The sequence below is a fragment of the Calliphora vicina genome, chromosome 3 (genome assembly GCF_958450345.1).
Source record: "Calliphora vicina chromosome 3, idCalVici1.1, whole genome shotgun sequence".
Taxonomy (NCBI): domain Eukaryota; kingdom Metazoa; phylum Arthropoda; class Insecta; order Diptera; family Calliphoridae; genus Calliphora; species Calliphora vicina.
Window position 1 is genome coordinate 22,764,601 of NC_088782.1, and position 27,394 is coordinate 22,791,994.

General features: G+C 30.9%; 1 protein-coding gene across 15 annotated transcripts in view; it reads left to right on the top strand.

The window, feature by feature from the left end:
- Gug (Grunge) overlaps positions 1-27,394 on the top strand; it is a 92,091-nt gene that overhangs the window by 40,543 nt on the left and 24,154 nt on the right. For 7 of the 15 annotated variants that reach the window (XM_065504349.1, XM_065504350.1, XM_065504351.1 and 4 more), the window contains exons 3-5: positions 15,589-15,743; positions 24,396-24,582; positions 24,665-24,741. In XM_065504349.1, the coding sequence (XP_065360421.1) occupies positions 15,681-15,743; positions 24,396-24,582; positions 24,665-24,741 (327 nt within the window). In that variant the 5' untranslated portion in view covers positions 15,589-15,680. Of the gene's footprint in view, positions 1-15,588; positions 15,771-24,395; positions 24,583-24,664; positions 24,742-27,394 lie in introns of those variants that run through there. The other 8 variants (XM_065504354.1, XM_065504363.1, XM_065504364.1 and 5 more) reach the window with 6 other exon arrangements.

Consider the following 27,394-nt stretch of genomic DNA (forward strand, 5'->3'; position numbering starts at 1 on the left):
TGGGTGTTATAAAAAAACGAGTATTAAATATTTTATTTTTTAAATTTTTTATTAAATTTTTTTTTTGTGTTTTACTTTAACATGATTCAATGGCTAAAAATAAACCTTGTTTTTTTAATATAAATGTGTTTAATAAATAAATAAATAAAAATAAATAACAAATTTGCTGAAATTTCACGGCTTTAAGTAAATTATGTAAATTTGTTTGCACCTAATTTTCGTTGATGTGAGTGTGATTTTGAAATTGAATTTTTAATTAATTTTTTGATAATTTTTTCTTTTCAATAAACAAATTAAGTTATACAAATTATTTAAAAAATTAATTACTTGATTGTTTATTTTAATTTGCAAAAATTGTCTAGACATTTGTTTAGGAATTTTTGAAATTATTTTGATTTAGCATTAAAATGAACTCAAAATAAGAATAACTTTTTTGCAAGTTTGGTTACCGCAAAGCTGTACTATATTTATTACTCAGAACTATGCGGAACAATATAGTTTAAATAATTTTTTTTTTTTTGCTTCGAAAATGTCGAATTTTTTTTACCAACAATGCGTCATATGCTGGAAGTTTTGCTTTACTTCTTTAATTTGAACACCGATTGAACACCAAAGCATATGGTGAATGTGTTCCATCGGTTTCTACATGCGAGAGATGGTTTGAGCTGTTGAAGTAGTGATTTTGAAGCGGAAGACAAAGATCGCCCAGGCCAGCCACACAAGTTTGAAAATTTCGAATTTCTTTCCAAAAAAGCGTCATATTCAGAAAGTTTTGCTTTACTTCTGTAACTTAAAAAAAGTGCCACTGAAACTTAAGGTGAATTTGTTTCATCGGTTACAACGTGCGAGAGATGGTTTTTGGGGTTCAGAAGTGGTGATTTTGAAACGGAAGACAAAGATCGATCAGGCCAGTTTGAAGACCAAGAATTGGAGGCATTACTCCATGAAGATTGTTGTAAAACTCAACAAGAGCTTTTAAAATCACTGGGAGCTACTCAAGCAGCATCCAAAAGCTGATAAATTGGGTACCATACGAATTGAAGCTGAGAGACCTTGTAAGACGATTTTGCAAGTCCGAAATTAAAGATAAAAGAAAATAATTTTTGCACGGAATCAATACTTGTGGTGAAAAAATTATCCATTACGATAACCCGAAGCATAAGAGATCGTATGTGAAGCCTGGCCAACTAGCCAAATCGATACCAAAGTCAAATATCTATTATGAGCTACTGGGAATCTGTACCGAACGCAGCTGATATGCGGTCAGAACTGAAACCGTTCGGTCACATGTTGCAATACCTGTTAAAAAGTATTTAGCATGAAGTGGTTGGGAAGTTTTGCCTCACCCGCTTTATAGTCCAGACCAGTGCCATGTCCGACTACTATTTGTTTCGATCGATGCAGAACGATCTCTTTGGGATGCGCTTCACTTTGAAACAGAGTATCTAAAATTGGCTTGATTCGTTCTTGTCCTCAAAAGATGAGCAGTTCTTTTGGCGCGGAATCTATATGTTGCCAGAAAGATGGAAAAAGGTCATAGATAACAATGGCCAATACGTTGATTAAATTTATATTGTACAAATGTTTCAAAACAAAAGCTAAAAATTTGAAAAAGTCATTTCGAGTCATTTCTTCAGTTTGGAAATAGGAAATAATCGCTGAGGGTCTAAACCTGGAGAATATACTGTATAGGGTTGCAGTACCTATTACAATTTATGATTGTTGTCCCAACAGCTGTAAATAATTTGTGAGTGACAACGCATACATCTCAAAATACTGTCACCATGATCTTGCTTTCAGTTTTCATAGATCTCCGTTTTTCTTTCATGGTGAACGTAGCTAAACACTCCATAGAAGTGATCACATGGTTGCTCTTACGAACGAGTGTAAGCAATCGCGGTTCTCATCGCAAGGATATCTTTTTTATTCACCGGTGATCTTTTTACCCTTTTTCGTGGTAATCGATGCGAATAACACCGTATACATCTCCAAAAACTGTTGCCATCACCTTGTTAGCCGACTGAGTGGATTTGGATTTATTTAGTGCACGTTTACTCAGAGAAGTCCTCTGCTCTCAGTGTCCATTGGTATGACCCCTTTCACACTAGGTAATTTAGTTGCGCAAGTCTCTTGCCCAACAACAAAACAGCATGCTAAAGTTTCTTCTCCTTAATCCGACATTACCTCTGCCATCTACAAACACAAGAGACTTGCGCAACTAAATTACGTGTTAGGCTGTGATGGATCCGTGTTTTTTCCATGGTGACGAAGCGGATCAAAAACTCCTTCACACTCCATTGAAGTGATCACATGATTGCTCTTACGAACGAGTGTAAGCAATCGTGGCTCTCATCGCTAGTAATGATTTTTTATGTATTATAAATATTCATGGAAAATTTGATATACATACTCGCTTAGTTTAGATGTTTACAGCCTCAATTTTCCAATCGTCCAAAATCATTCCATGGAATTTATCGACAATTTCTGGTGTAATGAAATCTTTAGGGCGAACTGAATTCATGACGTATTTGTGATTTTGCGATCACAATGGAATGCAGCAAACTACTTTTGTTACCATTGAAATTTTGTTCTTAATCATGTCTATACAATTGACAGTGGTGCTTTTTATTTTAATCTAGACAATTGGAATAATAACGGATCAGGGAAACCATTCCTAAATTAACTAGGATTTATAGATTCGTTTGTAAGTCGTTGTTGGTGTATTTTGGTTAAACTTACATTTGTCTTTGGCGATAAACAAGTTCTTTTCTAAGTGTCAAGTTTCACGTCAAGTTTACTTGCGCAAGTCTTGAGTTTATATAAGATAAAGGAGAGGAGATTGGAAAGATTTTCCTTTTTTTCTTCATCTCTCTTCTATAAACTCAAGACTTGTAACTCCCAATAAGCACCAAAGCCCCAAAAATTCCAGCACATTAAACATTTTGTTGGAATTTGACTTGAATGCAAATGTAATTATATTTTAAACTTGTAAAATATTTGAAAAATTCAAAATGTTTCAAACAAAAACCATATGTGTCCTTTTACTGGAGAATGCTATTGAAATAAAGTACAATACAAAATTCAATTGCTTGACTATAATTCAAGGCTTGAATTACACATGTTTTCAACATGAATTCCAGTAAAAATGCTTAATTTGGGCTAAGGGATATATTTTTTGAACGGCTGAGTTATCAAACTAAAATTATTTCATCACATTCTAAAGATCTGCCAGAAATACTTTCTAGAAGATGTGTCAAAATATCGGTCTATAATTGGTCGAAGCGAAAATCACTAATACCGACACATTCTTAAGTAAAAACAGTTTTAACAAAAATATTTTTTTTTACAAAAAACTATGTTTTTTCACATATTTTTGACAAGATTGTAATACAAATTTTAAAACTCTCCAATTAAATATTAAGTTTCCAATCCTTAAAACAACTGATCGTGATGTATGGTATTTTTGTTGTTGTATATTTGATTATTCGCACATACACACACAAGCTCTTCGTTTAAAATCGTATTTTACAGTTTTATAATTTTTTTCAAACCCAAGTTTTGACTGGTGTTGTTGTTGTTGTGGTGCTAAGCGCCCACTTTGTACTTAATGCTGTCGTATTTATTATATTTCCCCGCTGTATTGTTGTTGTTGCTGCAGCCGCTGTTAAAATTTATGCAGTGTGAAGTGTTGTAAATCACTTTTTTTCACTACTTTTCAACATTTATATTATAAACGCTTTGCTTTTTTTGGTGTATTTTGCCCAATAAATGTTGAAGCAAATGAAATGAAACGAAACAACGAACGAACGAACGAAATAAATGTCTGAACAGCAGCAGCAACAACAATAACGACAACACAGAGTCAAATGGACAGACCAAATAATCGACATAATGACAAAGAGTCAGTTAGAAATAAATACACTCACTCTACTCGTTTTTATAATCGTGAGTACTGTATATATAAATAATAGTGTTGTTGTTGCTGTTTTTCTGGTGGTGGGTTGTTAGGGCAAATAGAGGTGTAGTAGTGGTTGTTGTTGTTATTAGTGTTGAGATGAGGAGAAGGGGCGAAAGGACAAGTCTTGTTCTGCTGCTATGCTTTTTTATCAAACACACAAATTTTACTGTTAATTTAAAAGTGCGCTCGCTCAATTAATTTAAATTAATTTATTCATAATTTGTTTTCTCCCCTGTTTATTTTTGTTGTTGCTGCTGTTGTTGTTGTCGTAAGTGTGCTTGTTTTTATAATGCTTCCTTATATTTATTTCGTTTGTAGACGAGTAAATTATACACGAAGAATTAATACGAAGTGCTTTTAAATTTTTATTTTTTTTTACAATTTGTTGTTGCTATTTTTTTTTTCTTGGTGCTATTAGTGTAAATGTGTATCTTTTTGTGAGTTTGTGTAGCCGTGTGGATTTTGGGGTATTTATTTATTTATTCCTACCTTCAGTTTTGTATTTATTTTGTTTATTTAATTATAAAATATGGCCATTTAGTGTCACACATAATTTTAATGAATTTTTTCACTTTGCCGTTGTTTGTGGGTATTTTTTTTGTCTGTTTGCGCTGTTTTGGTTTATTGATTTATTAAGTCATTTTTGGTGTCTTCTAAAGTCATGACACCTTGTAGTCAGTCAGTCGCGGTGTGTGTTGTTTGGGTTTAAAAAACTGCTTTATTTTTTGGGATTTAAATGCTGGTTATTTTTGTGTGCATTTTTCATTTGGATTAGATTTAAGATCTAATGTAGGAAATTAATTGACTTGGAACTTAACTATTTCTAATAATTTTATTGAAGAAATTAATTGTTAATGATGTTTTCACTGCACTGTTTTCAAATCAATATAATTTTTTGTAGAATTTTTTAGATTTGCTATAGAAAATACTGGTATACACAAGAATTTCTATACAAAATACTGTTATACATAAGATTTTATATAGAAAATACTGTTATAGGTAGGAATCAAAATTTTTCGACAAGACATCCAACCTTAGTCAAATTTGTGAATGTATTCGAAAGTTTAAATTCCCTTTGGTTTATTTTTTATCAATGTTTAAAGTTCAAATTTTATATAAGAATGTTCAAAAATCGCTCAATTTCAATTCTATATAACTTTTCAACCGCTTATCCAATTTCTGGCAGCATATGGACTCCAAGCCAAAAGAACTGCTCATATTTTAAGTCCAAGAACGAATCAAGCCAATATCGGATACTCCGTTCCAAGTTAAGCGTATCTCAGAGAGAATGTTCTGCATCGATCGAAACAAATAGTAATCGGGGGAGGCAAAACTTTCCAACAACTTCATTCTAAATACTTTTTAACAGGTATTGCAACATGTGGCCGAGCATTGTCATGATGGAATATTACGGTTTCATGTCTGACCGTATTGTGGGAGTTTTTCGGCCAATGCTCGCTTTAAACGAATCAGTTGCTTTCAGTACAGGCAGCTCATAATAGATAGGACTCTTTTGCTCCCACTAAATACAAAGAATTACCTTAGCGCCATGGATATTTGGCTTTGGTGACGATTCGGCTGGTTGGCCGGGCTTCACATACGATCTCTTACGCTTCGGAGTATTGTAATGGATCCATTTTTCATCGCAAGTAATGATTCGGTTCAAAAATGATTTTCTTTTACAACGTTCAAGCATCATTTCCGACATGCCAAATCGTCATGCAAGTTCTCTCGGCTTCAATTTGTATGATACTCAATTTCTCTGCTTTTGGATGAATCCTGCTGCTTGTAAACGTTTTGAAATTGTTGAGTAGATCCCAATGATTTATATAGATCAATAGATCTTTCAAAGACCTTTGCAACGACGTATATAAGACCATAGTTGGACATACAATAAATTTTTTTTTCACCAAAAGTTTTTTTTTTCGCTAAATATAAAAAAACTGAAAAAAACATTTAAAAATTTAAAAAAAAAAATTCAAAAAAAAACAATTCGAAACAATTTTTTTTTTCCAAAAAATTAAAAAACTTTAAAAAAAAAATAAATTTTGTTTACCTAAAAATATTTCAAATTTTTATTTTGAAGTATAATTTGGTGAAGGATATTTAAATAACATTTTTTGGTTTTTTAAATTTTTTTTGGTGGAAAAAAAAATTCTCAATAGCATTGAGATCGGGAGATTGACCAGGCCAATGAAGAACTTGAATCTTATTGCTGTGTAGCCAAGTCTTACAAACTTTGGAGGTGTGCTTAGGATCGTTATCCTGTTGGAGGCTCCCTATAACTGGCATCTCTTCACTGGCAAAAGGCAACATTACAGCTATCAATACATATACGGTACATGCACCGATCCATAATCCCATAAATTTTATGATTTGGACCAAATCCTTGACCAGAAATGCAACCCCAGACCATTACATTGCCTCCTCCATGTTTAATTGTTCCTTTGCAATACTTATTCGTCTTACACATCTTATTCCAGGGGGACTTTTTAAATTGTATTTGGATTCGTCAGGGAACAGTACTGTCTTTAATTTTTGGACACTCCAGTCGATGTGGGCTTTGGCAAATTTCAGTCTAGCTATCTTGTTCTTTTTTTGCTGGTCATCAGCCGAATAATCGGGCTTCTACTACTCTTTTACGGATTGTTCTTGAACTTGTTTGTACTTGAATAGCTGATAGGATCTTTTTGTATTGCTCTTTTGATCAAGGAATCATAATATCGAGTTTTTTTCGCAAACGACCTCCAGAATGCACCGGTGATATGCGACCAGTCTTAAAAAAAATTTGGAAACGAGTCTGGAAATAACTGATCTGTTAATTGAATATTTTTTACTAAACTCATGTAGTGATAAGCACGTCTTCCGGTCTTCAATAACTTTAATTTTAAATTCAATGGAGTACTTGTTCCTTGTCATTGATTTTTTAACAATAAACTGTATAAAACTTAAATTTTGCACACTACGTCTTCCTTTATTTTTATGTTTTGGAATTTTTAAGTCCATTCATTGTGATTCCCGATAATTCATATTGCAAATATGCAGTACCGAGTCAAATTTTTAAACATCTTATAAGAGGGTGCTTTTGTTTTGTCCGTTGCGTTTTGAGTTTTTATATGATTTATCATTTTAAATAAATTTTTAATAAAATTATCTTTTACTCAAAAAAAATTATGATTTGAAAAATCGATTGAGGCGGTGCTTTAGTTATGGCCAATACTGTATTAAAGAAACAAGTAAGAAAGTATGGTCGGTCAATCCCGACCATATAATACCCTACACTAAGTAAAAGAGCAAAAACATTTTTCTTTTAAAATTTAAATAATTTATATTTTTGAGTGATTTTCGGAAGTGGGCCTTTTATGGGGGCTATGACCAATTATGGACCGATCACCATGAAATCAGGTCGTGTGATTTATGTCTATATGAAAGTTTACTATGTTGAATTTTTTTAAGCGATTTATGCACGTAAAAATGATTTTCGGAAGCGGGTATATATGGGAGCTATGACTAATTATGGACCGATCGTAACAAAATTTGGTGACATGAATTTTGTGTGTATAAAACTTATTTGGAGCGGAATTTGTGGAGATACATGTATAAATTAAACATTTATGACCGATAAAGTCCAATTTCGGGAGGACATTTGTATGGGGGCTAGGTGAAATAATGGACCGATTTTAGCCAGTTTCAATAGGCTTGGTCCTTGAGCCGAAAAAATAATATGTATCAAATTTCATGGAAATATCTTCAAAATTGCGACCTGTACTCTGCGCACAAGGTTTACATGGACAGCCAGCCAGCCGACCAGACGGACGGACGGACGGACATCGCTTAATCGACTCAGAAAGTGATTCTAAGTCGATCGGTATACTTTAAGGTGGGTGTTAGACTAATATTTTTGGGCGTTACAAACATCTGCACAAACGCATAATACCCTCCCCACTATGGTGGTGTAGGGTATAATAATAAGAAAATAAAAATGTTGTTTTTATTGTTTGGAAAAGTTTCCATTTTTCACCAAAACCAGTTCTTTTTGAAGTATAATAGAGTGAATTTAACATCATTTTGAAAGCTTCATTATCGCTATATCTCTAATCGTTTTTTGTAATAAGATTTCTGTTCTAAAAGCTATGTGGCGGGCATTCTAATTAAGCCTTACAATTTTGTATTTATAGAAATCAAATATTTTTTACTTTGTATTTCTAACTTAATTTCTAACCCATTATAGGTATGTACATATTTTAAAATTCTATTTGCAACACATTAAATAACAAATATACGCTTTTCAAATCTCCTGGGGCCATATTAATTCACTGGGGTATTTCGTTAATGATTTAAGGTGTCATAAAAAAATGAACTCATTTTAAAAATTCCCCTCCCCACCACTCATTCGTATACAGTGTTGCATTCTTTTAAGCTATCATGCTGTCAGTTACACCACTGATTGTTTAACAATTTTTATTTTTCATGTTTGTATTTAATTTTTTTTTTCATTTTCATTATGTGTGATTTTTATACGTTTTTATTATTATAATGATTCCATTATATTGTTGATTTGTTTTGTATTTATTTTTTTTTGTTTCACTAGCTTTTTTTGTGTGTTAAATTTTTATTTAATACCATTAAGAATTGGTTACACTTGAGTACTTAAGTGTATTTCATTTTGTTTGACAAATTTGTATTGTATTTTTTTTTGTTGTTTTTCTGGTGTAAAGAACATACTAATAAAAAGCAACAACAACAACAATAATAAAAAATATAACAACATGCCGCCACACACTGAGTTTATATATTTTCACAAACATACATATTTGAATAAACAGGGGTGGCACAATTTAACAGAATCATATTGAAAAAATATAAATTCTATAAAATATAGATTTCATTCATTGTCTTTAAAATTTATTATAGAAAATTATTTCTTAACATGGTATGGTATTAAAATAAAATATTTGTGCTTTAAATTTTGTCCACCACCTGTAAATGCTTTTAGGTGTTATTATGTTTGAACATAGACATTAGATGTTTGCCCTTTTTCAAATATATATTTATGTGTGTTTTTCTTCTTCGTTCTTTGGGTGTTTTTTTTCAATCGTGTTCAATGTTTTGTTAAAATAAAAAGAAAAACAAATCTTTAAATCGGATTTGTAATGTTTATGTGTATTTAAGTTCAAAAAAGGTATTAAAATTTTAAAATACCTTTAGCTTATGCATGTTTATGTTATTTTTTCTATCTCTCTCTCTTTCTCCCTCCCTCTCTTTAACTAATTCTTCTTCTACCTACTTGCCATATTGGACTTCTTTTGTATTTTGTTTTGTTTTTCTTTTTTGTTTAATAGAAATTAACTTTACTGTAATCAATTGACTTTAAATTTGCATATGTCAATATTTATTAAGAAAATTGTGATTTAATTTTCACCATAAAATCTAAAACAGATTACAAGTGTTTTAATATTGAAGGTAATTTAATAAATTTACAATATTGTGGATAAAATACTTAAATAATTTGCTTAACACATTTAAATACAGTATTGGCCATAACTAAAGCATCATTTTTTTTTTGATAAAAACGGCTTTTGTGGGATGTATTTTGTATATATTTTATTAACTAATATTGTTAATGTTCATTTAATATTCATTTAGTAAAAGATAATTTTATTAAAAATTAATTTAAAATGATAAATCATATAAAAACTCAAAACGCAACGGACAAAACAAAAGCACCCTCTTATAAGATGTTTAAAAATTTGACTCGGTACTGCATATTTGCAATGTGAATCACAATGAATGGACTTAAAAATTCCAAAAGATAAAAATATAGGAAGACGTAGTGTGCTAAATTTAAGTTTTATACAGTTTATTGTTAAAAAAATACAATGACAAGGAACAAGTACTCCGGTGAATTTAAAATTAAAGTTATTGAAGACTGGAAGACGGGCTTATCACTACATGAATTGAGTAAAAAATATTCAATTAACAGATCAGTTATTTTCTGGCTCGTTTCAAAACTTTTTAAGACTGGCCGCATATCTGCAGGTCGTTCGTGTAAAACCACACGATATGATGATTCCTTGATCAAAAAAGCAATACCAAAAGATTTACAGCATCCGCTGGTCAAGTAAGAACAAGTTTAAGATTATGCGTTAGCGAAACAACAATCCGTAGAAGAGTAGTAGAAGCCCGTTTATTCAGCTGACGACCAGCAAAAAAACCATTTCCATCAGCTAAGAACAAGAAAGCTAGACTGAAGTTTACCAAAGCCCACATCGACTGGAGTATCCTAAAAGGGAAGACAGTACTGTTCCCTGCCGAATCCAAATACAACTTAAAAAGTTCCGCTGGAATAAGACGTGTACGCAGCCCAAAAGGAGGAAGACTGAATCCTAAGTATTGCAAAGGAACAATTAAACATGGAGGAGGCAATGTAATGGTCTGGGGTTGCTTTTCTGGTCAAGGATTTGGGCCAAATAATAAAATTTATGGGATTATAGATCGGTTCATGTACCGTGATGTATTGAAAGCAGTAATGTTGCCTTATGCCAGTGAAGAGATGCCACTTATAGGGAGCTTCCAACAGGATAACGATCCTAAGCACACCTCCAAAGTTTGTAAGACTTGGCTTCAGAGCAATAAGATTCAAGGTCTTCATTGGCCTGGTCAATCTCTCGATCGTAATCCTATTGAGAACTTGTGGCACATTATTAATATGAAAATAAATCGTGAAAATTGCTGAAATAAGGATCGGCAATTTTCACGATTTATTTCATGCCGTTAAAATAGCCTGGGAAGGAATATCGAAAAACGCCATAAAAACATAATATCTTCTATGCTATGAGATGTTCTTGTGCCAACCAAAACAAAGGATTTACAACAAAAAATTAATTAAATTTTTTTATAGTATATCCTTGAAGGGGTGCTTTAGTTTTGTCCGTTTCATTTTCTACCTTAAAATATTTTTTGATTTTAAGTTACCTCTTATAGAAAGGTTAACTTTGAAAGTATTTGTTTATCAAATACAGAGCATTACCTTAGCGCCATGGATATTTGGTTTTGGTGTCGATTCGGCTGGTTGGCCGGGCTTCACATACGATTTCTTACGCTTCGGGTTATCGTAATGGATCTATTTTTCATCGCCAGTAAAGATTCGGTGCAAAAATTATTTTCTTTTATAGCGTTCAAGCTGTCTTTCAAGGTCTCTCGGCTTCAATTCGAGTGGTATCCAATTTCCCTGCTTTTGGATGAACCCTGCAGCTTGCAAACGTTTTGAAATTTTCTGCTTGAGTACCTGCCAATGATTTACCAAGATCTTGTTGAGTTTGACAACAATCTTCATGGATTAATGCCTCCAATTCTTGGTCTTCAAACTTTTTTGGCTTGTCGAGGCGATCTTTATCTTCCGTGACAAAATCAGTTTGAAATCAATTTTCCGAAGGCTCCGTATATCTGACGGACTGAACTTTTTCTTTATCAACATATCAGATATTAATATATTTATTAATATATTGATAATCAGCAAAATCTGTTCCACTATTACAGGAATTCAAAACAAATTTTCAGTTTTACTTGAAAATTTTGAATTTTAATTTATAAATAAACTCTCTTTAGACACCCTGTTTTATTCTGGTTTAAGGAAACAATTGTCAAAGTCAACTTTTTATATACCTTGTGTCTTGTGTGTTTTCTCAAAATAATTGTTATTCATACATAACGACTATAATCACAATAAAAATAATAATAATAATTCCTTAAGGCATTGTTTACTTGTTGTTGTGTATACGTACGAGTCATTTGAAACCATAAATTATTTGCAGATGTCATCTCAAGTAGAACTCAAATACACCTCAAATAGACAGGTATTTAAAGAAATTAATTCACTCTTTAAGTAATTCAACAACGGATATTTATTTACTTAATTAACATAATAATAATTTCACAGTTATTTAAAGAAATTAATTCAATGTTTTATGAAATGAAAAAAAAAAAATATTTAAACGAACCATTTATACCACGAAATTACCAAATCGGATTAACTTTAATGGGCCACTTTCGGGCAAAATATTTCCAGACTTTTTGAAGAAAATATGAAAAAACTTTAAAAAAAAAATCCACTTGATACCACAAATAATTCTTCAGATTATCTTTTAATAATTCAGCGATAGCCTTTTATTGATTTTAAATCAGAGCAATTTGCTGGATTGTGTTATTTATCGAATATGTATCGATGCCTTTCTTATCTATATTAATCAAGAAAATGTTTTGCTAGTGACTGGAAAAGGGCTAAATCTGGTCAAAACAACGTTTTATCAGTATAAGACGTTCTGATTCATAATATCACAATATGCATTCATTCCTATCTGTAAATTTCTCCATTTACATTACAAATTCTCAAAAACGGTTGACGGACCCAGTTTTTGGATTTAATTTCAGGTAGTATTCCCTGTTTTATGCAGAAAATAAATAAAGTAGATGCAACGATATGTTTTAGGCTTGATACAAAGTTCATTAAGCTTTTCGTACTAGAATCTTTTAAAATAACTGGATTTTAGATGTAGAAACTTTTGGAACTAAAACCGTTCCATACCCTCAAATAATTACACAGAGAAAACAGAATCGTTGTATTAACCGAATTTTTTGTCAGTCGAATGATTCTGCCTTAGTGAGCGAATTTTTCAGTTGTGTCTACAAAATTTTAGAAGGTGTAATAAAAGTTTGGTTGCTTCAACCGAAATTTTTTTTATCAACTGACTTTCTGTTTATAGAACCCAAAAAATTCTATGTGTGCAACCGAATCATTTGATTGACAACTAATTCGGTTGCAACTACGAATCTGTTTTCTCTGTGTCAGTTTCCTTCCTCCGGGGTTTTTTTATTTGTTTATATATTTGGTAACAATTCCACGGTTGTCCAGAGTTCTATTCTGACGAAAAAAACTTTCATTTGATACAGCTTGTTTGACAATCTTTTGTCGATTGAGACTCGGTTGGTTACTGTGGGTAGATCAAATTATCGTGGAAATATTGCACAGTTGCTGTTGTAATAGTTTCACTGATGTCGAGAGTAATTTCCTGGGGGAAAAAGCATTCGGTTGATACGTTCGCTGTCGTTAAATCTTACAGTTGAGGTAACTTTTTTTTGTTGAAGTCACGATAGGACCTAGAGGAATAACCTATGACGATGCCAAAATATTCTCTGTTTTGTATTGAAAATGGGCAAAAGTTCGAAAAGTTGACTTTTTAAAAACTCGAACAGTCGACTCTTTTATTGGAATAAAGTCGAACAATCGATTATGTTATCCCAAAAATGTCGATTAAATAATAAAAGTCGAATAGTAGAAAAAGTCGTTTGCGCATTTTTATTTTAAATTTTTGCTTTAAAAATTAAAAAACAAAAATATTTTTTTCAGCAATAATCTAGCAAATAGGATGAAAAAACGAAAAATTACATTAATTGCAAAAGTTCGAGAAGTCGATTTTTTAAAAGGTCTAACAGTCGACTTTTTTATTGGAATAAATTCGAACAATCGATTATGTTATCCCAAAAAAGTCGAATAGTATAAAAAGTCGTTTGTGCATTTTTATTTTAAAAATAAATTTTTCATCAATAAATCTAGTAAATAGGATGAAAAGACGAAAAATTATGACTTTTCATTAATTGCAAAAAAGTTGAATATTAAAAAATTTAAAAAAAAAGTTCAAAAAGTCGACTTTTTAAAAATTTAAAAGGTCTAAAAGTCGACTTTTTTTTAAAAATTTAAAAAGTCTAAAAGTCGACTTTTTTTAAAAGTCTAGTCTTTTTTTCTAAAAGTCTTTTTTATTAAAAAAAAAGTCAAACAGTCGACTTTTTGTTTTGAAACCTAGGGGTAATATATAACAATCAGTTTTGTTTTTCAGTGTACTCAATATTAATATTAATATTAATATTAAAAAATTTGAAAAAGTCGAAGTTCAAAAAGTCGACTTATTAAAAATTTAAAAAGTCTAAAAGTCGACTTTTTTTTAAAAAAAATTAAAAAGTATAAAAGTCGACTTTTTTTCTAAAAGTTTTTTTTTTATAAAAAAGTCAAACAGTCGACTTTTTGTTTTAACTATAGACACCTAGGGGTAATATCAAACTCATTCTTGTTTTTCATTATTCTTGAAAAAAAATTATCTTTCTTAGTAACAATTCATGACTTTTCATTAATTGCTAAAGTGAAACAGTGGAATATTCAAAAATTTTAAAAAGTCGAAGTTCGAAAGTCGACTTTTTAAAAATTTAAAAAAAGTCAAACAGTCGACTTTTTGTTTTGACTATACAAACCTAGGGGTACTATAACAATCATATCAAACTCACTTTTGTTTCTCATTATTCTTGAAAAAAAATTATCTTTCTTAGTAACCATTCAGAAGCCATTATTTCTAAAAGTGTAAGTTTTAGGTTAGCGTTGCTCAAGTATTTTAGATAAAAATCGAAATCAAAACCATCTCAATTTGGTTTATTACAATACAAACTTTTGTTTTCGCTTTATAAGAACTTCAGCGTAATCGTTTATTTCGCCTTATTTCAAATTTTTTATCTCCCATGCTCCCCCACATTCCCCTGTTATTGCCCTCGAATATCCATTCATCCATGAACTTTTGCACTCCTCCAACAAACAAACAAATAAACAAACAACTGTTTTAAACGCATATCCTTCCCTTGTGATTATTTTATTAACCAAAAAACAAAAGTATATGTATGATGTATAAATTTCTATCCATTGTCAGTTTATTTATTATTAGTCAGTATTAATTATTCAATATTGATTTATACGATTTAACAAATCACTACCCATTTTATCTGAGTGCTGCTACTGTTGTGCGTTGTGTTGTATTGTATTGTGTATATTTTTAACCCCTTTTTGTAAAGCAGCAACCCCTTTTTTCTTCTGACACACTCTGTGTGATGTGTGCGTTATTATTGCCAGTTCCACCTTTAGGCCATGTTTTTTCCACTTAATATTTAATCATGTTTACTTGTCAATTGCAGCTATCATACACATACAAAAACACAAAGGCTTATACTACATATATAGATACACACATTCTACATAAACACCACCCCACCACCACCTCTGGCACCTTTACATCGTAGGAATGTATGAACGAACCAACCGACCAACCAACCAACCAACCACTTAATAAAATGTAATTGTGCATGTACAACTATTGAACTTTTAAAGAAGACAACAAAAATTTAAAGGGTGTCATATTCGTTAGAAACGAATATTTTATACCCTGTCCCAAGTAGAATTATTCTGTAAATTTGTAAATAATTTATAAAAACATATAGTTAGTTTGCCACGCCCTTTTTTGTCAAGGGGGCAAAACAATAAATTGTTTGTTTCACTCTCAGTACAAATCTCTTTTGTATTTCTCATGCATTAACCCATAAACTGGAATCTGGATACCCCTTTTTTAATCATTAAAATATTCCCTTAAACTTCCCTTAACTCTTTATAGTATTATCATAGAAATAGTTTTGTTTTTTATTTAGTCTTTTTTTTTAAATTTTGTTATTTTTTTTCACTTAAAACTTATTAGGATTTTGTGTAATAATTAAATTGTTATTAATTTACATCTTCAATGTTGTGTTTTTTCTCGTTACAGAAAATATTTCATTGTTAATTGATTATAATTTCATTACAACGGGGGCAATAAAAAGGCTTAACACTGGACCGTAAAAGTGTTGTGGAAGGGTAATGGCGGCCTCCACTCAAGGAGAAATTCGAGTGGGTCCCGGCCACCAGGTAAACGATGTCTATGTACGTACATAACTCACAAATTTCACGGTAACAATTCTACTTGTGACTTTTTTTGTTTATCCAAGAAAAAAACAACTGTTTCTTTTATTTTTTTCTTATTTAAAATTTTTAGTTTTTGTTAAAAATTTAAATTTAAATTCAAAATTTATTTTCCTACCAACAGAATTAATAACTAATATTTTACTAATAATAAATTTGTCATTAACATTAATTAATATTTAGTAAACAAATGAGGCTGGTAATTTTCAATAAATATATATATTTATTAGGTATTTGTTTACCTGGTAGAGATATGTTGTTGTTGAAATTATGGGCTTGAGAACACATTAATAGAATTTGAAATTAGAATAGATTGTTTGGAATTAGAATTGAAATAGATTAGTTAGATTTTTAAAAATATTTATAGATATATATAAAAAAACGTATTGTACATTTATGAGGCTTTAGGGAAATTAAAAACAGACATTGGGCCTCGATTAGTGTTTTATTCATTTTGGAAAATTTTCATTACTTCTTAGGACTTATAGAACGATCCTTCTTTGCGCGATTTGAGTCGAAATTATAAGAGTCCAATTTTTCTGAGATACATTTTACTTTGATTAAACCTTTTGATCACTTGAGTCATTTAGAGTTCCTTCCTGTTCGCTCTTCTTGACAGACATTGGCCCTCGATTGTTTTATTCTATTAGGAAATTTTTCAATATTTTTTAGGACTTATAGAACCGGCCTTCTTTGCGCGATTTAAGTCGAACTTATACGATTCCATTTTTGCTGAGATACATTTTTCTTTGATTAAACCTTTTGATCACTTGTGTCATTCGGATTTCCATACATCCTTCCTGGGAAGTTAATACGTAACCGAAAGTTCGAAAACTCGACTTTTTAAAGATCGAAAAAGTAGAATGTTCGAATAGTTGACACTTTGCTTCATCTATAGAAGCCTAGTTTACTGCTGTCTGTTTTTTCTAAATATAAATTCTTTGTAAATCGAATAAATCGGTGCCGATAAGAAAGCTGAAACTGAAAAACGTTGGTCTTCGTCATCGTCTCGTTTCTGAATTATTTTCGTTTCAGTTGGGTGCGTTGCGGCATAAAACAGAATCGAAATTATTTTTTTAATTTTGGATGTCGCACATTAAATAGAATTTCATTATTTTTGACAAAATCTATTAGTTTTTTCTCTTCCAATAAAGAAAATTTATTTTTTTTATTCATTTTGATTTTCTTTAAATTTGAAATAAAAAAAATAATTAAAATAATTTCGTTCCTACAGCACCGAAAACAACCTACAGCACCCTATGATGGTTTCGTCAGATTACAGCAGCTCTTAATAAATATAACCCTTTTGCTAAATACAGAGAATTACCTCAGCGCCATGCATATTTGAGTTTGGTGTCTATTCGGCTGGTTGGCCGAGCTTCCGATCTCTTTCGCTTCGGGTTATCGTAATGGATCCATTTTTCAACGCAAGTAATGATTCGGTGTAAAAATTATTTTCCTTTATAACGTTCAAGCATAATTTCGGACATGCAAAATCGTGTTTAAAGGTCTCTCGGTTTCAATTCGTAAGGTACCCAATTTCCCTGCTTTTGGATGAATCTAGCTGCTTGCAAACGTTTTGAAATTGCTGCTTGAGTAGCTCCCAATGATTTTGCAAGCTCTTGTTGAGTTTTACAACAATCTTCATGGAGTAATGCATCCAATTCTTGGTCTTCAAACTTTTTTTGGCTGCCCTGGTCGATTCCTTATTGTAACATTCAAGTTCTTGTTAATTCAAATCCATTACAAAATAGCTTAATAACATTTGTTGAATGTTTCGAAATTTCTTCAATTCAAATCTATTTCAAACTAGTTGATCGCCCCGGCTTCGCCCGGTAGCATTTACTAATGTTAGTACTTCAAGTTTCTCCAACCTACGTACATCAGTCTGCTCTTATTTATTTGCAAATAAAATATCTAAATTTGTACTGCATACTTTAGGGAGCTTTTTATTACAGTTGACTGGGCTCACAAAAAAAAGAATTTCCGAGTTTTACGCGGAATTTTTTAATTTTTTTATACCCTTCACCTTCGTGAGAAGGGTATCTATAAGTTTGTCATTCCGTTTGTAATTTCTACATTTTTCATTTCCGACCCTATAAAGTATATATATTCTGGATCCTTATAGATAGCGGAGTCGATTAAGCTATGTCCGTCTGTCTGTCTGTTGAAATCAATTTTCTGAAGACCCCAGATATCTTCGGGATCCAAATCTTCACTAATTCTGTCAGCAAAATCGGTCCATAAATAACGAAGATATAAGCAAAAAACCGGGACAACCTCGATTTTTTACCTATTTTTGATCTATATCTGGATTACTAAGTCATTAATATAGACAATATGGATATCTAATGATAGATATTTCAAGTTCCATTGCAACGATGTAGATAAGGCTATATATAGTAAGTTGGACCTACAATGGGTCAAAATCGGGAAAAATATTTTTTAACCCGAATTTTTTTTCATCAAAAATTTTTTTTGTCATACATTTTTTTCCAAAAAAAAAAAATTTAAAAACAAAAAGAAATTAAAAAAAAATTTTTAAAAAACAATTTCAAAAAATTTTTTTTTCAAAAACAATTAAAAAAAAAATTAATTTTGTTTACCTAAAAATATTTTTAAAAATGTATTTTAAAGTATAATTTTGTGAAGGGTATACAGCCGAATATAGCTCTCTTACTTGTTTTTCTTTACAAACCATATCTGAAAATTTCGAATCGAATAAAAAAAAATCAGCCAAATCAGACCATTTCATTTATATATACATATATAGATAGGATTAAGTTAATTTTTTCAATACATTTTTGAATGAAGAAAAAAATATTTCAATTTGTATCATATTTGAATTAACAAAATTTGAATCATTGAAAATATAAATGAATTCTGTTATGAATTAATTCAACAATGAAAGAATGAATTCTATGTGAATAGAAAGAAGCATTTAAAAGAAGCTAAAGAATAAGATTTTGGAAATGGATTTATTTGCTGATATTTTTTAATTCTGAATTAAGATTTTAGTGAATTAAGCTTAAATGAATTAATTCGAGGCTCTGACCCAAATATTGAATTTGCATTGTGTTTATGTAAGAAATAGATAAATTTGACCAGAAACAAGGGAAACCAAAAATTTTGAATTTATTTTGTTTTGGCTTTTGGTATTTTTTGTTATCGATATTTAATTTCCACTACGGTAACTAAGACATTTTTATTATTATTACTGCTTTAAAAATCAATACGTACGTTTTTTTTGTTTTATAAATAGATAAACTCGTAGACAATAGCTTCTAATAACAGACAATTTTTATCGTTATACTAGATACTAGATATTAGATATATTTGTTTTTTGTTTGTTTTATAGATACATATGTATTGTAGTATGTAGGACTGAATATCTTAAAAGTCGTGTATAACGATTGTTAAACACAACTGCAATCAATACACAGCTCGTTTAAACAACATATTGAAATACAATAATAGTAGCTGATAATGAAGATATTTTATTTGTTTTAATTAATTGTACTAATTGTTTAAATGTTTACTAGATTTGTGTGTTGTATATGTATTTATACATACATACTTATATATATATATTATACATATATAAATTGTTATTGTTTTAAATATAATAACAACAAATCAATAAATATGCAATTAACCCAAACCTTTGCTTTCCCTGGAAAACATATTCCTCCCTCTTTATTATTGAATATAGAATAGTATGTTTTGAGTACATTGAGTACAAACATACATATATTCTTCTTTTAATAATAATAATAATTGGCTGTCTTATTTACAATTGGCTTAATAAATAATAATTATCGTAATAGAAAATATAATGTTAACATTTATTAAAGTTTTTTTTTTTTGAAAAGAAAGAAAACTGAACTGTAAATACACCAACACTGAATAAATTTTGTTGTATGACGAAAGACATGAAGATATAGAAATTTATGAAATAATTATGTCTGTCTACACACCCGAGACAAGCACAAGTTTCGAAAAGTTATAAAACATGCAAGCAAACATACGTACATAAATAAATATCTATAATTAATATAATTATATAATCTTGTGATACAATATTCTGTAAGAAAGTCGACAAGAGTTTCATATAAAAGGGTGTTTTTTTTAAAAAACCAATAGAAGTTGAAAGTAAATTTAATAAATTGTTGCTGGTTTATCAGCATAGACCAGTGACTTCCGCACGACCTTAAAATTCAATTGACAGATCCACTTCTCGAAATCAAGTAATCGCCAAATAATGATATGTTGGCCTCCAAGGCGTTTATTGTTGCATAAACCAGTGTTCCCACAGGAAATAATCGAGAGGTTCAAATCGCAGTACCTTGGAAGCCAATTGACAAATCCATTTCTCTAAATCAAGTTATCGCTAAATTTTGATTTCAATAAATCGATGGTTGTGGTCGCCGTATGGCACTTAGCGTCATCCTGTTGAAACCACATTTCGTCCGGATCAATGTCATTCATATTTTCAAACATAAAGTCATTGATGATGGTGCGATAACGATCTAAATTGATCGTAACGCCAGATCCGGCATGTAAACCGAATCAAACGGTGGATTTTTCTAGATGTAATGGAGTCTGTTGTGGATTGGTCTCACAACAAAAATGAGCCATATTGCTGAATACAATAAAACAGTCGTCTATAAGTTGCGCGAATCGATGACAGATTTTCAAAGTAAATTTGGATAATTTGATAGCGTTGTTCCAGCGTCAATCTATTCATGATGATTTACTAGAGTCACTAATCAGAAATGTCAAAAAGTCAGCGCAGCATGGCAGTTCATTTGACATTTAAAACTTTCTTAAGTTAAATCGGGCTTAAAAAAACACCCTTTTCGTAGATAGTCAACAGTTTGTTAAGTTTCATATGACAATTTTTCATACACATTTAATTACAAAGTGAAATTCAATAGAAAATTGTTTGAAAGTAAATTTAATAACTTCGCCAAAGCATTACTTCTTTAATTAAATATAAAAGAATCCGGGTAACGTTTTAGTGTTCTGTAAAGTTTGGAGTTCTATAAATCAAATCCACATGATTTACTCGTTATATTTTTTGAGTAAACAAACCTATTTCAATGTACAAAATCGAGCGATTTGCAGAACATAAATTTTTCGACTATTCGTTCTTGAAAATCGTCTTAATTCCAGAATACATGAAAGGTTTTGAATTCATTTATTTGAGAATTCACTTGTTATAGAGTTAATTTCTTATTGTAATATTCAAGTTTTCTCTAATTCAAATCCATTGCTAAATATTGAATATTTAACATTTTTTTTCAATATTCAAATCTATTACAAAAAGAATTAAAACATGTTCATTTTGAAATGATTAAAAGTTCAACAAAGTTTAGGTTAGGTTATAAAAGCAACCGGTTTTACCAGCTCACACGTTCCCACGACAATTGGATCTCCGTTCCGGAACGACCCGAATCATATTCGGCCAAAGATTGTCAACTCAGCGACAGCTGTACAAACCGAAAGTTTTTTCCCCAGGAAAGAACAATCGGTCACAGTCGAACTGTTACAACAACAACAACCAGCTCACAGCCATTCCCACGACAGCCGAGTTCACTCGGCCAAGGGTTGTCAACACTGCTGCTATAACAACAACAACCAGGTCACTAGGCTCCATGATTTGGTCCTAAATTATCAAGTTCAGGTCCTCAAAAAGTGCTTCACATGTCGGAAGGGGGTTCATTGCCCAACCAACTCGACGCACGAATAAACGAAACCATCTTCCTAACATTCACTCTCGATGGAACCATTAAATCGGGCATAAAATGACTACCCATTGTCGTAATCCGCGTCTCCTATACAGCCGGGCAAAGACAAAGGAGGTTTTCAATCGTTTCCTCCTCGGCTTCGTCAAGACAACTTCTACGGAAGTCATTATAAGGAGTGTACATGCGCACCAATTAAGCAGTGTCCTGTAAGCACGGCTATCAAAATTCGTAGCCGAGCCCGTGATAGCTCCATAAGGAACATTGATCTAAATGGGCCATGTAAGCCTCGATACCGAGCAATTTGTCAAACTAGACCATCTGAGCTGAGCAGACACAAATAATTTGCGCTGTATGAGTGTTTTACAACAAGAGTGCCAAATTATCGATCTCGTCGACTAGCAGACGTGAGCCTGCTCTCGTTAAGAGACACCCGGTATTCATGTACCAAACTGCATGTTGAATAGGCACCAGAGTGGGATTTAATAGTAGGTTTACTGTCAGTACAAATTCGGATATTCACACCAAATAACCTATACATACTACTTCATCCAGTGTACCGCCTTTTTGATAACTGAAATTTCAGCTTGAATTACACTACATTGATCATGTAGCCTGAAACGCAACCCCCGGGGAATATATAAGCCACCTCAATCGCAGACTTAGAGCCGTCTGTATAGATAACAAACGTGTCCCTAAAAGAAGGTAACCCGCCCGCAATCGATACAGAAAAGCCTCTGCCAATAAAGGGTATGCAATAGGCCAGTTAAACAAAACTGAATGAAGAAAAAATATTTTAATTCAATTTGTATTAGATTTGAATAAGCAAAAATTTAACTATTCAAAGGTTGAATAAATTTGATTATGAATTAATTGCATTATGAATTAATTAATGAATTCTATTCAAATAAAAGACTTTGAATGAAGCTAAAATGGAAATGGTTTTATAGAATGAATTGCTGACACTTTTTAATACTGAATTAAAATTTTAGTGAATTAATTAATTCGAAGCTTCCCAATAAGCATTTTTACTTTAATTCAAGTTAAAGGCAAGTGTAATTCAAGCCTTGAATTATTGTCAAACCATTGAATGACAGTTGTATGTATTACACTTTATTGCAATAGTATTCTCCAGTAAAAAGCAAACATAAATTCAAGCCATATGTTTTTTGTTTAAAAAATATTTAATTTTTCTAGTTTAAACCATAATTACTTTTGCATTCAAGTCAAAATCCAACAAAATGTTCATGTGCTTGAATTTTTGGGGCTTTGGTGCTTATTGGGATTGATCCCAACCCAATAAGCATTTTTACTGGAATTCAAGTAGAAAGCAAGTGTAATTCAAGCCTTGAATTATAGTCAAGCAATTGAGTTACAGTTCTATGAATTACACTTTATTTCAATAGCATTCTCCAGTAAAAAGGAAGCATACAGAGGCCTGTCACACATTTTGTTCGGAATGGTTTCAATTCCGTTGTTTTTATTCCGATCGATTTCGTTTTAGGTTCTTCAGATTCCGTGTAATTTATTAATTCCAAAAATATTTCATAATTCTGAATTTAATTTGACAGCGTTTTTCATATTAAAACAGATGTGAAGGTTTTGATACAAAAATTAATTAAAAATATTAGAAAACCAAATAATTTCAAACTAGTGTTTCATTCCGAATGAAATTTTCGTTTTACTTTTTCTGAAGAAGCAAAATACGGAATTAATTCCACTTTCGATCGGAATGGAATTCTGCTACAGGCTTGATAAATTTAAGCCATATGTTTTTTGTTTAAATAATATTTAATTTTTCAAGTTTAAAACATAATTACATTTGCATTCAAGTCAAATTCCAACAAAATGTTCAAATGCTTGAATTTTTGGGGCTTTGGTGCTTATTAGGTTTGATCACAAAGTGTCATGTTTTGTTTCAACCGATGTTTATTTGTAACAATCATTATTTCCACATGGAAATGTTTCTTTAAATGCAAATATCATTCCTACAGTAATCTTTTAAACATTAAGAAGCTGATGTGATATTTTACTTATAAGGTGTTGAAAAACCTCATGCAAACCTGAAATAGTTTTAAAAATACTTTAACTGACTCTTCTTTTAGCAACTTTAATAAATGTTATCATTGTTTTGAACTCCCTAAATCCTAAACTCCTACTTTATCCTCTTGGTCCCCTCATTACAACATTTCAACCCATTTCGTAATCGTAATCATGCATCCTCATTTGCATTAGTTTTAAACAGAATTTAAGTATGAATGTAGTTTTAATATAATATAATTCTATAATTTTTTGTTTGTTATGTAAACTGTATACTGTTTATTATGTCTATATTTTTTTAACCTCCTTTATAAAAAATATAAATAAATAACACAAAAAAACAATATAATTTTATATATTTAATCAGTAGTATACTTTATATAAACAATATTATCATTTAAATTCAATTTAACATAATAAATTTGTTTATACGATTTTTTTCATATCCCTTCCAAAACATTAAAAAAAAAATAAATATATTTTTGATTTTTCCACTAATTAACATTTTTTTTATACCTTCCATATTTATATCAATCCTCTCAACCAACCAACCAACCAACCTATCACCAAAAACACCTCAACTACCAAAATCAAATCAATCAAACAACCAAAAACATCACCACCAAAACCAAATCAAACCAACTACTACTCCAATCAATCAATCAAACAAACCAAATCAAATCAAACCTACATAACTACTCTGCTCTGATTCTATTATTACTACTATTTGTACTACTTGAAACTATATATTGTACTACTACTACTACCTACTACTACTACTACTTCTCCCATATGCACTCACTCATACACACCAAAAACACAAAAGGCAAAACTGCCCGATTATAATCCAATTTCAAGCTTCCCTGTTGACAAGGAAAACGACGAACGTGAATTAGAAATACCAAGATGGAGTCCCGGTGCTATGGCAGATGGCGATCTTTTGATGTTCTTGCGTGCAGCTCGTTCAATGGCTGCATTTCAAGGTAAATATCCACCGGAAGAAATACTAAAAAGTAATGACACACACAACACCTATACCCGAACAGAATTTGGATTTTATTAATTTGTTTCTTTTTCTAACTTTTGGCCTTGCAGGAATGTGTGATGGTGGACTAGAAGAAGGTATTGTGGCAGCAACACGTGACGACACAACTATTAATGCACATGACGTTGTAAGTATATCCTACCTATCATATTACATACATACATTTCAAACACTTAGGTTTCATTACTTAGATATTAATACATATTGTAAGTAGGTTTATTTTGAAATTTATCAATTTCTCAAGCTTTTTGTATAATAACATATTTGGAAATAATTGTTAAGTTTGAAAACAAATATGTATTATACTTTTGACAAGAGTTTAGAATTTTAAAATTATTGAATTTTACATGGCATTCATTATTAATATTGCAAATATTTCGTAAAAGCACTTATTATTTGAAATTGTAACCCAACTTTGAATACCCATCTCTATCTCTCCCTTTCGCTTTAAATCAACTTTCGCAACTAACTTCGGGATCTATTTGCTGCTTTTATCAGAGCTTTGAATAAATTAATAAAATTTAAAATAATGTCAGCAATTCATTCAAGAGTTGTAAAATATGGGTACTACTCAGTACATTTCAAAACTATTTGCCTGTTTCACTAAATGCGAACGAAAATTTGTTTCTTATTTTATATTCAAAAGAAATAAAATTTAAATTAATTTTTTTTTTTAATTTTTTAAAAGTATTGGCCATTGTTAGCTATAACCTTTTCCTATCTTTCTGGCAACATATGGATTCCGGTTTTTATCCCGGGAATTCCCGGTACAAATTTCACGGGAATTTTGCCAATTTTTCACTACCCAATTCCCGGGATTTTTAGCCGGGAATTAAAAACTGACGAAAATACATAGAAAACAAGTTGGAACTCTATTTTTTTGCACCAAAAAACAGTAAAAAGTTGTTTACAGTTTTTTGCTTATATCTCGGCAATAATAGACCGCTTATTATTATTATTTATTTGTAGTTTTTCGTATGAAAATTTATAAAGTGAATTCATTATTTATAGAATTTATTTCTTATTAAATCATTTAAATTTCTTCTTCAAATCCTCAACAAAATAGCTTCAAAAATTTATTAAATGATTAGATTTTTCTTCAATTCAAATCTAGTACAAAAAGGCTTAAGACAATTTTTTCAATTAGTTTTGTAAATGATTTGATTAAACAAAAATTTAATCATTCAAAGTTTGAATAAATTCTGTTATTAATTAACTTTAAAATTAATTCAGTTTAAACAAAGGCTTTGGAATGAATCTAAAAAATTCAATATTATGAATGGATTTATGGAAGAAAGGCTGATATTCTTCAATTACGGATTAAGATTTTAGTGAATTAAGCTCAAATTTTATTAATTAATTCGAAGCTCTGAAATTTAATAATTATAACACTAAGTTTTTATATGAAATTTGGCTATAATATTCCTAATTTACAGTATCATTATATATTTCGGGAATAGCCGGGTACCCGGGAATGTAGAAAAAAATGTCCCGATTCCCGGATATCACAAAAAGGTCAGGAAATTAAAAACCCTAATTCCGAGACAAAAGAACTGCTCATCTTTTGAGACCAAAGTGAAGGGTATCCCAAAGAGAGCGTTCTGCATCGATCTAAACAAATAGTAGTCGGACGGGACACACATTTTGTTCGGAATGGTTTCAATTCCGTAGTTGTTATTTCGATCGAATTCGTTTTAGGTTCTTCAGATTCCGTATAATTTAATTAATTCCAAAAATATTTAATAATTCTATATTTCTGATTTAAATTTGAAAGCGTATTAAAACAAAAGGGAAGCTTTTGGTACAGAAATTGATTAAAAATTTTAGAAAAACAAATAATTACAAAGAAATATCAATTCCACTTTGAAAACTGAAAGTGGTTTCATTCCGAAAGAAATTTTCGTTTTACTTTTTCTGAAGAAGCAAAATACGGAATTAATTCCACTTTCGATCGGAATGAAATTCTGTGACAGGCCTGATTATTTCGGACATACAAAATCGTCTTTCATGATCTCTCGACTTCAATTCGTATGTAACCCTGCTTTTTGCTGAATCCTACTGCTCGCAATCGTTTTCAAATTGCTGATTGAGTTGCTACTAATCATTTTGCAAAGCTCTTGTTGAGTTTAACAACAATCTTCATGGAACAATGCCTCCAATTCTTGGTATTCAAATCTTTGTTTTCCGTTTACAAATCCCCACTTCTGAACCGCACAAACCATCTCTCGCACGTTGAAACCGATGAAACACATTCTCCATAAGCTTCGGTGAGCAATCGGTTTGCTTTCTTTTAAATTAAAGAAGTAAAGCAAAACTTCCCGCATATGACGTTGGCAAAAAATTCGTCATTTTCGAAGCAAAAAAAAAAACTTGTTTTTATTCCCTTCACCTTCGTGAGAAGGTTATATATATATAAGTTTGTCATTCCGTTTGTAATTTCCACAATATAATTTTCCGACCCTATAAAGTATATATATTCTGGATCCTTATAGGTAGCGGAGTAGATTAAGCCATGTCCGTCTGTCTGTTGAAATCAACTTTCCGAAGCCGCCAAATAACTTACAAACACAATTCATACATCAATATCTCCGGAATTCTTCCGGCTCGGTAGCTATTTAAAATCGAGAAAATCGGTCCACAAATGGCTGAGATATAAGGAAAAAACCAGGACACCCTCGATTTTTGACCTATTTTTGACAATGGGTCAAAATCGGGAAAAAAAAACTTTTGACCCGATTTTTTTGTTTAACCAAAAGTTTTTTTCGCTTAATATTAAAAAA